This window comes from Ursus maritimus, unplaced genomic scaffold (assembly GCF_017311325.1).
Source record: "Ursus maritimus isolate PB19 unplaced genomic scaffold, ASM1731132v1 scaffold_19, whole genome shotgun sequence".
Lineage (NCBI taxonomy): Eukaryota > Metazoa > Chordata > Mammalia > Carnivora > Ursidae > Ursus > Ursus maritimus.
The window spans coordinates 36,015,834-36,030,419 of record NW_024424341.1 but is presented as its reverse complement, the minus strand read 5'-3'; the positions used below and the strand labels follow the sequence as shown (position 1 = coordinate 36,030,419).

The window sequence follows — 14,586 nt, the reverse complement described above, 5'->3', positions numbered from 1 at the left end:
CTCTCAGCAGGTGGCAGCTGACTCCATTCGTTCATTGTTTATTTTAGGAAAGATGTGCCTCCCTCCTAAAAGCAGCCAGCTGCCCACCACCAGCAGCAGCAAAACCGCCCCAAAGTAAAATCTAGTTCACAAGCGCAGGGGGTCCGGGCCCGACAGCAGTGCCTGGTGGCCTGACATTTCTCCTCGCTTTTCTCTCAACCAGCTCCTGCTTCTCTTTTTCATCTTGCATTTTCTTTGAGAACCGTGTTTGGGGAAAAAAAAAAATCCTGGAACATTTCCATTTATCTTCCTTATAAATCCGCCGATAGATCGCTTCTGGGGCTGAGCAAGCCGCTTGCAGGGATTTCTCACAGTTCTTCCTGTGCACCCAATATTTTGAAAGATCTGAAGCGATGATTTTGCTGTCAGCGGTTTGGCTGGATGTGGTTTGCATCCCTCCCTCCCGTGCTCGGGCACCAGATGGTGTGGCAGGCTTGCGCTGTGGGGGCGGCCTTCCAGATGCTTACGAGGGGTGCCCCCCTCACCTTTGCCTCGGCTCCCTCAACCGGTTCTCCTAGCAACCAGGGCCTGGGCTGCAGTTTCCAGGGACACGGGATGCAGCCATGGGGAACTGGGAGAAGATGTGAACTGCAGGGTGGGGGTGCGGGTGGGGCTGGGGCTCAGGCCCAGGCAGGGCTGCCAGGATCTGGGCCCGGAGCTTCTGGGACCTGGGGGTGGGGGGAGAGCAGCTGTGGGTGAGAGTGGTAGGAGGTAGGGTGAGGGGGCGGCGGGGTGAGAAGGGGAGGTCCCCTGTGTTCCTCAGGAGCTCTGACCTGGTCAGACAGCTCCCCTCCCCCTACGCTGAGCAATGGGGCTCCTCGTCCACCTCGCACAGAGCCCCAAGGGCCCACGGAGGGGCAGAGGCGGGCTGCAGGCTCTGCTCCCAGCCTCCTCGGAGTGTTCCACTGGACGGATCGAGCACAGCTTGTGAATCCGTTCCTCGGCGGGTTCACGGGTGGCCACTTTCCGCTTCTCCACGGCCGTGTGCTCCTCTGCCTGGCCTTCCGTCACCCGGAGAGCAGAGTGCCAGCACCGTCCCACCCCCATCCTCCACGCTTCCCAGCCACTGTCCCAGCCGAGCAGCCCCACCCTCGGGAGGCATGCTTCAGTTCCCTGCGTGAAACCAGGAGGAACAGGGCCCAGGAGTCTGGGGACAAACTGGAAGGAGGGCCGGGCGGCATCCTATCCTGCCCCTGCCAAGCTGCTCCTGACCGCTGTGCTCAGCGGCTCGTCGAGGCACAGAGCTGCAGCTCTGAGACCCCCCGATCCCCCCACATGGCATCCCGTGGGGTCCCACGGAGCCTCCGGGCTCGGGGCTGGTGTGGACTTGGGAGCAGGGACGGGAAGACGGAAGGCGTGTTAGGGAGGCCCCCCGTCACGGGCACTGGGCCATCCTGGGAAGCATGTGGGATATGCCTCAGAAATGCCATAGGAGTGTAGGAGGCGGGAGCGTCGGTCCTTTGGGTTCCTCCGGTGGAGGTTCCCTGTGAGGGCCAGCCTGCGGCCAGCAGGCTCCTGCAAGGTCAGGGAGGCCCGAGGCAGAAAGCCTAAGACGCTCAGGTGCCCTGAGGCTGGTCTGTTGGGGAAGGTGTGCGTGAGCTCTCCCTGGGCTGGATGCTGCCGCTGCAGCTGGAGTCAGGAGGACCGAGCCTGTGTCCCCTCCTGCCCCTCCTGAGTGCGTGCTCCAGGAGGGTGGGGATCGCGTCCGGCTTGTTTCTGTGGTATCCCAGACTGGCACGAGCGGGGCTGTTAAGCATTTGAGAACTGAGGAGCCGGGCGGGGCTGGGGGAGGCCTCCTGGTTGCTGGGTGGGTTAAGGGGTGGGTAAATGGGTCACCCCCGGAGCATTCTTCAGTTGTGTGCCCGGCTCCATGTTTGGCCTGAGCTCAGAGGCATAAGTGAGGCAGATGTGGTCCTGGCCGTCACGTAGCTAACGGATGTTGAGCAAGCAAAGCTGAATGTACTCACGTGGGGGTGGTGGGGGACACAGAGAGGAAGTCGGTCCTGCTGGGGAGAGCTTTCCGAAAGGATGGGTAGGAGCTGGCTGGACCAAGAGAGAATCCCAGGTAGACAACCCAGCATGAGCAAAGGCCCTGAGGCGGCGAGGTGAACTGAGCCCAGCGAGTTAGGGAAGCCTGGAGAGTGGGCAGGAGGAGGTGATCGGCATGTTTGGTTTTGATCAGAAGTGAATAAAGAGGCTGCCGTGTGGTAGGAACCCTGTCCCAGGAACCTGTGACAGTCCTGGAGGCCGTAGGGGGGCGTGGAGATAAAGCAGTGCCTCTCAACCCTGAACTCAAATCAGGGTCTCCTGGGCTGCTCTGAAATGCCACTGCCCAGGACCTGCCCTGACTGAACGAACTCCTTGATGTTGGCTACAGGTGGCTGGCATTTACATCTTCTCGTGATGTCCTAGAGTCCCCGTGAAGTTTATCGATCGCTGGTACACGTACTCTCACGTGACCCTCAGCTCAGGCAGGATCTAGAACATTGCCGATCCCCCGAAAAGCCCCCTTGTGACCTTTCCCATTCAGCAGCACCTTCCACCCGTTGTTCCTTTCGTCACTGTAAGTGGTGGTCCTCAACGAGGAGCAGTTCTGTCCCCCAGAGCCCATGTGGCAACACCCACAGACCTTTCTGGTTGTCAGAGCTGGGGGGGGGGTGTTCCTGGCATCCAGGGGGTTGGGCCGGGAGCTCTGCCCAGCATCCTGCAGGGCACAGGGCCGCCCCCAGATGTCAGCGGTGCTGCCGTCGAGAACCCTCGTCCTGGCGAGTTCAGCTTGTAACTGGAAGTTCACATCCGTGGGAACACGCTTTCTCGTCTTGCGCGGTGCCACAGCTGTGAGGCTGTCCCGTGTGCAGGCTGCGGTTGTGTGCGTCCTTCTCGGTGCTGCGTGACATCCCACATGTGAATCTCTGCTGATTTCCTTCCACCTTCGACCCCGGGAGTCGGGTGGCTCCCCCGCCTGCCAGCCCGTCCCCCTGAGCTCCACCCCTGCCTTCCAGTGTCACGAAGCCGCAGTGTCCATCTACCGCAGCCTGCGCAACCAGAGCCTCTCCCACTGGGCTCTGATCTCCGTGCTGGCCCTGCTGGCCTGCTGCCTCATCTACTCGCTGACAGGTACGGTCCGCCGGGGCACCACGGAGCTGGGTGGGGAGCGCAAGAGACCCCAAATGACGTGAGCTTCCAGAGTCCTTCCCATGTGCCCAGCAGTGTGGGAGCCTTCGCCCACTTAACCCTAAACCCTTAGGGAAGTCCCCATTTCCTCGATGAGGGAACTGAGGCTCAGAGGGCTTCCAAGGCTTGTCCAGGGTCTCCCGAAGAGACGTGCAGAGCTGAGACCCAGACCCTGGCCTGCTGTCCCCAAAGGCCCTGCTTTTACATGCTGCCCCATATCCTGCTGGCAGACAGGAACCGTGATGGTGGTCATCCCAGTGTTACAGCTGGGGAGCAGTGTACCACATGCTCTTGTGGGTTTGACGGCTCTGGGTGCTCTCAGACCTGCGCTGTATGCTGAAGCATCTCCAAAGGTGACAGAAGTGTGGCTCAGAGAGGGCTGTGACATGCCCAAGGTCACACAGCACGGCCCAGGTCTCAGGCTCAGGCTGACTTCTGGCCAGCTGCGTTCCTCCAGCCGTGAGGCCCTTTCTTCCATCCAGCTTTGGAGCCCTGACTTGGGAAGCCCGTGGGCTGCCGCGAATGTCTCAGGCTCCTGGAGCTATCATGGTCATCTGAGAAACTTGCTGACCCTTCCCCGGGGAGGGGGGGGTCCCTGTCAGTCAGTGGCCCTTGTCAGAGGGCCATGACCTGGTGATGGAGAGTCACCTCCAGGGCCAGCACTTTCATGGGACCTTCTGGAAGGGGCCCAGAGAGAAGGCAAAATGAGGCATGGCTCTTGGCCTGAGATGAACAGAGTCGGGACAGGGCAGGTGACCAGGGTGGGGGGTGGAGCAGGAGTCTGGTGCCCTGGTCCTGCTGTCACTAGCTGTGTGAATCCGGCACCAATTGACGCCCTGGGTTAGAAAAATGGGTGCACGGGCAGGAGCGGGACAGACGGGGCATGAAGGTGTCATTGTGGTTCTGAGTGCTGGCTGCTTCCATGAGCCCCTCACACCGGCACTGGGAGCTGAGAAAAGAAACAGCGGTTTGGCCAGCTGGGGTTTTGAGTCAAAAGGGCAGAGTATCATGTCGGCTGAGGATAGGAAAGCCTTGGGAAATCACAGAACGGAGAACCCTTCTAGAACTTTCTGCTCCCAGGGAGAACCTTCGGGGTGGTAGGAGCTGGGTGCTGTCAATGTCTGAGTGGAGGGGGTGGGGATGTGATGTTAAAAAAAAAATTTTTTTTTCTGCATATAGGGGAGGCACGATGTTCCGTTAGTGTCAGGCATGCAGCAGAGTGGTTGGGCCCCTGTGTTAGGCCGTGCTCATGGCAAGTCCGCGTCCACACTGCGCTACTACAGTGCTGTTGACCGCGTGCCCTGTGCTGCACCTTCCATCCCGGAAGTCTCTGCCAGCGGCACGGCATCTTCCTAATCAGCTCTCTGGGCTTCCCCGTCTCGGCCTCCCAGGGGTTTATGGCTTCCTGACCTTCGGGACAGAAGTTTCTGCCGACATCTTAATGTCCTACCCAGGCAACGATGTGGTCATTATCGTGGCCCGGGCTCTCTTCGGGGTCTCCATCGTGACCGTCTACCCCATCGCGCTCTTCCTGGGGAGGTGAGGCCCGGCCCGCAGGGGCTCTGCTCGGCACCGGGCACTGACCTCCATCACAGTTCAGGGCACGCCGGGTGCGGTGCAGGCTCCTGCGTTGGGGGATCTGCCGTAGAGATCACGGAAGCAGGGAGCTGAGGTGGTTTGGCCAGAGTGGTCCAGCTAGCGAGGGTCAGGACTGGAGCCTGGCTCCCCAGGCCGCCCAGGACTGCACCCCGCGGGGCCCTTCTCTGTCGGCCCTGCTGCGGACTCAGTCATGTGAGGGTTGGCGCGGTCCTGGGGGAACAGCGACTGGCGAGGAACCGGGGCCCTGCAGGGCATGCAGGGCAATTGGAAGGGCGTCCGGGGGGCCCCGTTGGGGGGGCAGGCGCGGGGCTGGAGCCGCCTGCGCTGGTGTGGCCTCCAGGTCGGTGATGCAGGATTTCTGGAGGAGGAGCTGCTGCCGGGCAGGCGGGCGCGGGGCCCTGGCGGAGCCCTCGGGGCCGTGGGTCCGGGGGCTGCTGACCGTGCTGTGGGTGGCCGTGACGCTGGCCATGGCCCTGTTCCTGCCCGACCTCAGCGAGATCATCGGCATCATCGGGGGCATCAGTTCCTTCTTCATCTTCATCTTCCCAGGTGAGGCACCTGCCCCGCTCTGTGCTGGAGCTCAAGGTCTGGAGGGGGGCCCTGCAGAGGTAGGATGGCCCCCAGCCCCGTTCACTGAGCCAGACATGGGCTGGGGACCGTGTACTCCTTGAGTGAAACATCTCCGCGGCCATCGATGGACGCGCCTGCTGGGAGTGATGTCGTTCCATCCTGCCGGCGAGACCGAGGCCCGGAGGCCTCCCGGGAGGCACTGCAGGGCTGCGTCACCCTCGACGCTGCCCACTCTCCCCTTGCTGCCACTCACCATGAGATTTCCTCATATTTTAAAAAAGTTTCCAGTTATACGACATTTGCATGGTTCCAAGGTATCCCGCGAGTATCTTCTTCTGACCTTGTTTCCTTACCTGGGAGGCAAACACGGTTTCTTACAAAACTTCCCTGGTGTGAGTGAGTGAAGTTCTGGTCAGGGCGGCCTGGGAAGCCCAGGGAGGGCCCTCCCAGAGACGCAGCCATGCCGGGCCCCTGCTGGTGCTCAGGGCAGGAACCCCAGAGCCGTCTGCCTCTGGCTCTGGGAAGCGCTCTCAGAGTGAGTGCCGCGGTCACGTGGCCGCCGTCCCTGGCTGTGGGCCGCTCCAGGTCTGCTGGCCTCCCCGGTGCTCACTTGGAGTCTGAGACATCCGGTCTGCCGGGTTCGGTGCCCTTGTCCTCGGTGTACCTTTTAGTTCCAGCTGTCTTCCGTTTTCTGGGAACGACCAGCCAGGGTGGGTTCACTGGGGGAGATGCCGTGGGCGCTTCAGGCAGAACTGTCTGGTTTCAGATCCCAGGAGAATTCTTAGAAAGAAAAAAGAAAAATCAGACTGGCAGCTGCCTGCTGTTGAAAGCACCCCTGGCGTCCGGCCCAGAGTGTGGCCCTTGACGGGTCATCCCAGAGAGCCTGGCTCGGGGACCGTGCTGTCCCTGCCATCTGAAAGAGATGCTCAGAGGGGCCAAGATGTGAGGGCGACGTGGAGCCGGGCCCCCACAGCCAGGCCCTCAGCCAGCTCGCCATGCCAGGAGCAGAGGGAGCTGGGGGGGGGCCACGTTGGGAAAAGGCCTTGCTGGCCTCTCGGGTCCTTGGGGATGGCTGGGTGCCGACTGAGTTCTCTCGAGCCCAGGGTTGCTCTGGGTTCAACCGTGAAGAGCTGCAGTGGCCCTGTGTCTCCTTTGCAGGCCTGTGTCTCGTCTGTGCTGTCAGCGTCGAACCCATGGCTCCACATGTCAAGTAAGTGCCCCAAGCAAGGGTGGCAGTGTGGGCACTTGAGGCCTCCGAGCGAGCAGAATGGGAACGTGGCAGTGACCGGGGAGATCCCATTGTCCTGCAGATGAGAAAACTGCTGGCCGTGGGACTCGGCCTTATATACACAGCGAGCGTGTCTGTGCCAGGAGCCGAAGCCCAGCCTGTGATGCTGGGGCCCACGTGCTAGCAGTCTCTGCACGGCCCTCCCTCCCACTCAGAGGGTGATTGTCCGTGCTGGGAGCTGTATGTGGACTTAGCGGGTCCCTAGCCGTGCATGCTTTCCAATCCTGCACTCAGACCCCAGGCAGCATGGGGCACAGGCGGGGCGTGTTGCACAGAACCCTGCTTTCTGGAGGCCATGGGACAGTAGGGTAGCACGTTCCCTCAGCAAGGTGTCTGGTGTCTGGACACCTCCCCAGTGCCAGGCCCTGGCCCAGCTCCCTACGATACCGGGCTATCCATCCTGCAGACAAGGGGATAGAAACTTCCCCACGGGCGCATGGCAAGTCAGGACAGAGCTGGGACTGCAGCCGGGCTGACCTGGTCCAGGCCTCACGCTTGCCTCCTCCCTGCTCCCGCGGTCGGGTAGGCAAGAGAATGTGGGATATCCCTTTTTCCAGGAGATGGCCCTCCTGCAGCGCAGCCTATGGTATGACTGGGACCTTGTCCTTTGCCTTTGAGGGGCCCAGGCTGTCCACATGAGAAAGAGAACGCACACAGTGGATGCACCATCCCTCAGAGCCTCTGTGGCTCTTACCCCCTTCTCACAGGCGTGCACACAGGCCGAGGCTTGCAGAGGGCTGTGTTAGGTTTGCTGGGGCACTTGCTGCAACAGAAGTCTATTGTCTGCCATCTCTGGGGGCCCGAAGTCCACAGTCAAGCTGCGGACAGGGCCAGGCTCCCTCTGAAGGCTCTAGAGCCTCTTCTGTTCCTTGCCATCTCCTGCCATTGCCTGGTGGCTCCAGGTGTCCCTGGCTTGTGGCTGCATCACCCCAAGCCCTGCCTCTAGCCTCACACGGCCTCTCAGTGTGCCTCTTTCTCATAAGGACACCTGTTACTGGGTTGAGGGCCCAGCCCCCATCTAGGATGACCTCCTCTCCACATTTTTAACTTCATTATATCTGCAAAGACCCTATTTCCAAATAAGGTCGTGTTCACAGGTTCGGGGTGGACGTGAATTCTGGGGACCACCATTCAGCCTGGGGCAGATGCTCTTAAGCTGTGGCCGCCATGGGCTTGGGTCCCACCCACGGGCCCGTGCCTCTGTCTTCCCTTGCCTCCAGCCTCCTCAAGCCCAGGCTTAGGGGGCGAGGCTCTGTCCCCTTCTGGGTGGAGAAGAGCTTTTCTGGCTGTGTCTGAACCTGACCTGGGCTGGGGGCTGGCCCCGATTGTCTGGGACCCCTGCATGGCTCTTGCCCTCAGCAGGCCTTGAGGTCCTGCTGCTGCTGTTTCAGGCCTTGATCCAAGCTCACAGCAGTTTTCACTGGTGGGCTTTGAAGATATTTTTAATTCTAGCGCTGCTGTAGGGCCTTCTGATGGCTCAGAGCTGCTCGAGGAGCCTGCAGGCCCCGGGCTCGCTGACCATATTCTGCTTCCGACGCGGGGGCATCCATGACTCCGCTTGGCTAGACAGTCCTAACGTGACAGCAGGTCCCTGGGGCCCTTGTTAATGCGGCCAGCAATGTCTCTGGCAGCCCTGCCATTGGTGGGAATCCTGTCTTCTCGTCTGTGCGGTGTCGGATGGTGCAGCATGAAGCTCGCGATGTGTCCTCAGTGGCCGCCGGGGCCGACCACCTCTGTCTCCCGCACCCTCTTGCCCCACCCACTGTCCCGATCGCGGGTGACTTTGAGCTCTCTTCTCCTTCCTCATTTTCGGGGGGGCTTCATCTCCCCTCCCCTTGCCCCCAAAGGGAAAAGAGTGGAAAGGTGTTTCCCTCTCCTGTTTCTTGGCTTTGATAAAGCATTAGGGAGGAATGGAGTCCTCAATTAACAGTTTCAGGGTGAGGTTTTAATTGCCTGGGGCCATTATCCCCCGTTGCCTTGGAAACCCATCCCTACAGGTGAGGGAGAGTACTATGGATTTTTTTTATAAATTGGTGACTCCGCTGGCTTCCTGTGATAAGCTTTGTCATGTGCTTGGCTCGTCTGCGCAGAAGTCCAGAGAGGAGCGTGTTGATGTGTGTGTCTTGCCTGGCAGGTGCTGCTTGGAGGCGTGGGGAGTGCTCTCCGTGCTCGTGGGCACCTTCATCTTCGGGCAGAGCACGGTGGCTGCAGCCTTGGAGCTCTTCTGAGCGGGAGGGGGTCGGCCCGGCTGCTGCCGCCCGCATCCCGCTGTGAGACCTGTCCTTCCATCATAAAGATCCACAGAAACAGATCCGTCCTGCCTTCTGAGGCTGCTCATTTGGGCTTCTGCGGTTTCCGAGGGTTTCGGTGCCGTGCTGAGGAGGGTGTTTCGGCATTCTGGGGGTCCCCTAACAGAAGCCACCTGCTGGGGGGCCTCAAACAGCAGCAGTTTATCCGTCCCAGTCCCGGAGGCAGGAGTCTGAGATGGAGGCATGGGCAGGGCCGCGCTCCCTCTGAAGGCTCTCGGGGCGGGCCCTCCTGTCCCCTCCAGCCATTGGTGTTGCTGCCCCTTCTTGGCGTCTCTTAGCCTATAGATGCACCCCTCCGGCCTCTGCTCCCCCGCCCCACCCACGGCTGTCTGCGCTGTGTGTCCGCCCGGATCTCCCTCCTCTTACGGGGCTATCAGTCGGATCAGGGTCACTTAGTCTAGGATGACCTTCTCTTAGGGACTGCAAAGATCCTCTTTCCAAATGAGGTCACAGTCATAGATTCCAGGAGCTGGGACTTCAACTTAGTATCTCCAGGGGATACAGTTTGTAACACAAGTAGGGGCTGAGGCCCAGGGAGCTCTACTTTGGCCCATACTCCGATGGGATGACCCCAAAGAGAGCCCCCCTTTCCCTTCAGGCTGGACCTGAAGAGCCTGGGAGCCCAGTGGACTGTGGGCTCTGTACTTCCCTCCTGACCCCAGCCAATCCTGGGGTGAGGGGTCACACCTGCAGCTGAGGGCGAGGGACTGGGAATTGGCCCCGGGGCCAGGGTAGGGGAAAGGAGGCGGGTGGGGAGAGGTTGGAGAGAGAGGCAGCCAGAGGCCCAGCTGCTGCTGCATCACTGTGTTGGCTGGCACTGACCCTGCACGGGACCTGGGATGTCCTGGATGTCACTGGATCCGGGCCACTCTTCCTCTGCCTTGGGACGTCTGCTGGAAGCCAGCAGTGCCAGAGCCGGGAGGGGCTGACGTGTGAGGACAGCTCCCTCAGGGTAGGCGGTGGACTGGGCTCTGTTGGTGTTGCTGAGTAATGTGTGCCTGACTGTGTGAGGGTAGTGGTGATACAACTGGGTTTTTTTGCTTTTTTTCCAGCCTGTCCACTTGCATTAATTTTTTTTGAGATATAATTCACATTCTGTGATAGTTCAGCCTTGCAAAGCGTACAGTTCAGTGGGTGTTGATGCCCAGAGTCGTAGCGCTGTTGCCGACATCGGATTCCGGTGTATTTTTGTCCCTCCAGAGAAACCTGCACCCATCCGCAGTCACTGCCCGGCCCCGGGAACTAGGAGTCGGCCGTCTCCATGGACACTCCGTACGAACGGCCTTCGTGTCTGCCTCCTTTGACTTGGCATGTTTTCAAATTCATCCATTTACAGGTGAGGCACTGAGGCTCGGAAAAGTCCAGGCTGCCCGTCCTGTGAGGTACAAAGCTGGGGTCAGGACTGATTTGGGGCTAGATTCCGTTGTCCATTTTCCTTCCAGCACACGTTCCGAGTACCCAAGGGGTTGGGACCTGGTCTGCCCAACCCCGGGGACAGGGATGGACCCTGGCTGTGGGTGTAGACTCTGACCCAGTGAGGGGAGAGTCTCCTCCAAGTGCCCTCTGGCCAGCTCCATACCTTGCCACACCCTGTGTCCGGTGGCCACAGCGTCCCCCTGGACAAGGGCCTCAGAGCCAGGCCGTGGGCTGCGGCAGAACTGCCCCCGAGGCAGCAGTGAGTGGAATCCTTCATTTACCCCGCGTGCTTCCTCGAAGTGCGGCCGTGCCCGGCTGGGAGGGCTGGGGCCGGGCTCTGGCCACTCACGGAGTCCTAGGGAAGAACCGAGTGTGGAAGGGAAAGGGTAGGGCCATCGAAGGGGGCACTGTGGGAATTGGCTTTGGGGTCAGACTGTTGCTTTTGAACACCGGCTCTGCCATTTGCTATCTCAAGATTTGGGGAGTTGATGAACCGCTTCTGGGAATCTGTTTTCCCACCAGCCAAATGGAGCAGGCTTATTGCGTATGATGCCAGGAGGGCTCACCATGAGACTTGAAGGTGATAACGTGTCTACAGCAGCAGCGGGGGGGCCTGAGCAATGGTAGTTTTATTTATAGAAAATCTAGGTTGAGAGGTGAACACCGAGCTTCCCCGCAGCCAAGGGACAAGGGAAGTAGGATGCTAGGGCCCCTCCGGAAGAAGGCAGGCACATCAGGGAGGAAGTGGACTGGTGCTACATGCTGAGGGGAGAGGGGTGACACACGGCCCCACTGGGGCAGTCATCTTCATCTTGATCCATGTCAGGAACAGCATGTGAGCCTCCTGGGGCAGAGCGACAGTCAGCCGTCGTCCTGCAAGGACGCGCTGCGGAGAAATGCAGGCTGGGGTGGTCCCCTCTTACGTCTCACCCAGCGAAGGTATGAGCTGACTCAGGGCTGTCCTCCTCCAACCCCAAGTGACCCCCTCCGGTCTCTGCCAGCAGCTGGCAGGAAGGGCCGAAGCGGTGTCCTCAAGGTCAAGGTGGCATCACGTAGGGCTTTCGGCGTGGGCTCTGCAGAGGTTGGCAAGATCTGAGCCGGCTCTGCCGGCCCCCCCAGCAGTGGTGCAGCCTTGATTAGCCCTTGGCCTTGGGTCGCTACCCCAGGCCGACCTCCTTCGCGCTCTTCTCAGTCTCGGCATCCTTCCTCGGGTGGGTACATCCTTCCTCGGGTGGGTGAGCAGCGCCGCCTCCCTTCCCCCTTGTGGCTCTCAGTCTGTGTCGTCCTCGCTCTCCTCTAAAGGACGGCCCCTCTCCCCACCGCAGGTTAGCCGTGAGCGTAAGCGGAGACCTGCTGTAACACGGCCAGCACAGAGCCTGGCCTGCCACAGGTCCCGAGCCACGGGGACACCGTGCGTCAGGGTGGAGACATCTCCGATAATACCGCGGACATGGCCAGGTGATGTGTGGTGTCCCGAGTGATTCATTCTCCTGCTCTGAGTGGCGTGGGCTGCAGGGTGCTCTGGGAGGGACCTTTCCAGCGGCTCAGGCGCCCCCAGTAGCTGGGCAGGGACACCCGCCCCCGGGTGCTGCCAGTCCCCTGAGCAGCTGCCCCCCTTCCCCACAGGCCTGCGTCCGCACGCTCCCCGCGGGACGTTTAGGTTTTGAACTGGACACGGACAAGAATGGGCATCGGCCGCTGAACGCATGTGGTGAACTGGACACGGACAAGAATGGGCATCGGCCGCTGAACGCATGTGGTGAAATTCCTGATCTGTCAGGTGAGTTGATTGGGAGTTTTGGGGGAGGGGCAGGAGTTGAGGTGAACTTTGTGTAACAAAGAAGTAGCCATTTTAAGGTGAACGATTCAGTTACGTAACTACCTCTGCCCAGTTCCCAAACACTTCTGTCACCCCAACAAGAAACCCCAGCCCCATTAGCAGTCACTCCCTGCTCCCTTGGACCCCAGCCCGGCAACCACTAGTCGGCTTTCTGATTCAATGGAGGTAACTATTCTAGATGTTTCGTGTGAATGGGACCCCATGCTAGATCCCTTCGTGGCTGGTTTCTTTCGTGTGGCTTCGTGTTTTCAGGGGTTATTCCTGATGCGGGCAGATCAGCCCTGCGTTCCTTCTAGTACTCCCTGGTGTGGCCAGAGGCCGCGGGGCTCTTGTGGGCATAGTACAGACCTAGGAATGGGCTGACCAGCTCTTCCGGTGACTCTGAGGTCTCACGTCCAACCCGGCGCAGTTCCCACGTGGTCTGCTGGGTGGCACAGGCGCTAGGGCACAGCCCTGGGGGCGGGGAGCTCAGGCTTGGGGTGTAAGTGGTGGCCTCAGCTCGCGTGTGACCGCCGGTGAGTTTCTTGCCCTCTCTGGTCTCCGTCCCCCGGGGACGCTGCCGGTCCCAGGATGGCACAGGCAGTGCTGAGGGAGGTGTGTGTGCACGCCTGGCAGTGAAGCGTAAATTCCGTGGGAGCTCTGATGCCTTCCGGGGCTGGAATGTGTTCTCCTCAGAGCCTGTTCCCGCCCCCTCGGAAGCCACTGAGGTCTACGCGCTCAAGCTGCCATCAGCAGAGAGGCTACAATGGGTGGGGGGGGGCTCGGGCCAGCAGTAGGATGTGTGGCCAAGGTGTAACACGCGCAGCTCGTGGGGCTCCTCAGTTGTACCCCAGAGAGCCTCAGCCCCCTGAGAATCTGTTTAAAACCGCAGAGCCGGTGGGAGCAGCACCGGCTTCGGGAGAGCTTGTGGGTGCTGTGGGCAGGACCCCGTTACGTGCCACTCTTGTGAGCCAGGCAGTTCCTGGTCTTCAAGGAAGGGTGTTCTCCCCGCATTTCAAATGAGAAAAGGGGGGCTTAGAGAGGCTGGCTGCAGGGACATGCAGCTGGGAGGTGTCCGAACCTGGTTTTTGCACTTCCTGGAAGCCCACGTTGTAGGTCCCTGGTTTTGCGTGAAGGACCAGATCCAACCCTACCTGGAGGTGGCAGGACCCAAGGGGGGAGGGAGCAGGGGCATGATGGCTCCCGCAGCCCGATGTGGCACTGACAGGTGTCCTCTTGTCCCCATGTCACAGGCCGGCCACTCTGGGTGCTTCTGCGGCCTCCGGACTCCCACCAGGCCTCACGGCCCCACTGTTGCCCCAGTTTACGACCTTTCTGTCTCCCCCTCCATCCTGCCTGCAGACAGGGAGCCATGGCTCACTTTCCTGGTCCCTGGAGATTTCTGTGTCTGACCTCTTTGCTGCTAAGACAGGGAAACAGAGCGGGGACGTTACCGAGGTTCCAGAACAGGACTTGAAATAACGTGTAAGTCTGGGGTCTCCCGTCTTGTCGGACTAGCTCACAGGTCCGTAGTGAGGATCTGCTGTGCCCAGAGCCGTCTGGCCTTGGCCCCTGGGAGGTGACCTCCAGGACCTTGGAATGTCCTGATCCCACACCTCTGTTTACCTGGGGCCTCTGACCAGGAGGTTTCAGCTTGACCTCCGAAGGGGCTGGAGGCTAAGTCCGCACTGGGCGTGACTGGTGCCTAGGGGAACCTGATCTCCGAGGCTCTGGAGAGCAATGCTCTATGTGCCTAGTCACGCGTCCGTGCAGGGAGCAAGAGGAGGGGGCGGTTGTAAGCTCTGGGCCTGGTCTCTCCACCACCCTGCGCGTCGTCTTCCCATGGCTGATTGGAGTCCGTCTCCTTTTGTTGTTGCCATAATTTGTGGCTGAGTGAAATGGCTCTGCCGACTTCTGGGAGTCCTCGTGAATTACTGAGTCACAGGGGAATTCTTGGGGACTCCCCGAACTTTGGAATAAGCAAGACCTTGTCTGTGTCAAAATATTACATTTATCAGCTCTATTTTCCAGATAAGGAAACAGCCTTTGGGGTGATGGGGTCAGGGTTTCATGGCCACTAAGGGGCCCCATGCACCGTGACTGCTCTGTCCCTCCCCTGGCCATCCACCAGAAAATCCAAAAAAAACACAGCACGCGGCCAGTCCCGACCGGAGTTTATTGGCGCCTGCCTGCCAAGCAGGGCACTGGCTACGTGGGCTCTACGGTCATGTGCGGCGGGGCCCAGGCCGAGGTTGGGCACTACAGGGTCTCGGCTCCAGGGAGAGGAATGTCCCCCGGGCCCGTGAGGCAGTGGCCAGCAGAGGAGCCAGTCCTGCTGAGGCCAGGGTGGCGGGGGGGGGGGGGGGGGGGGG

General features: G+C 60.5%; 1 protein-coding gene across 1 annotated transcript in view; it reads left to right on the top strand.

Moving 5' to 3' along the window:
* SLC38A8 (solute carrier family 38 member 8) overlaps window positions 1–8,898 on the top strand; it is a 20,150-nt gene extending 11,252 nt beyond the window's left edge. Inside the window, exons 6-10 of the mRNA XM_040633029.1 lie at window positions 3,042–3,156; window positions 4,605–4,752; window positions 5,153–5,361; window positions 6,541–6,592; window positions 8,805–8,898. Of these exons, the coding sequence (XP_040488963.1) occupies window positions 3,042–3,156; window positions 4,605–4,752; window positions 5,153–5,361; window positions 6,541–6,592; window positions 8,805–8,898 (618 nt within the window). The remainder of the gene's footprint in view (window positions 1–3,041; window positions 3,157–4,604; window positions 4,753–5,152; window positions 5,362–6,540; window positions 6,593–8,804) is intronic.
* The last annotated feature ends 5,688 nt before the right edge of the window (window positions 8,899–14,586 follow it).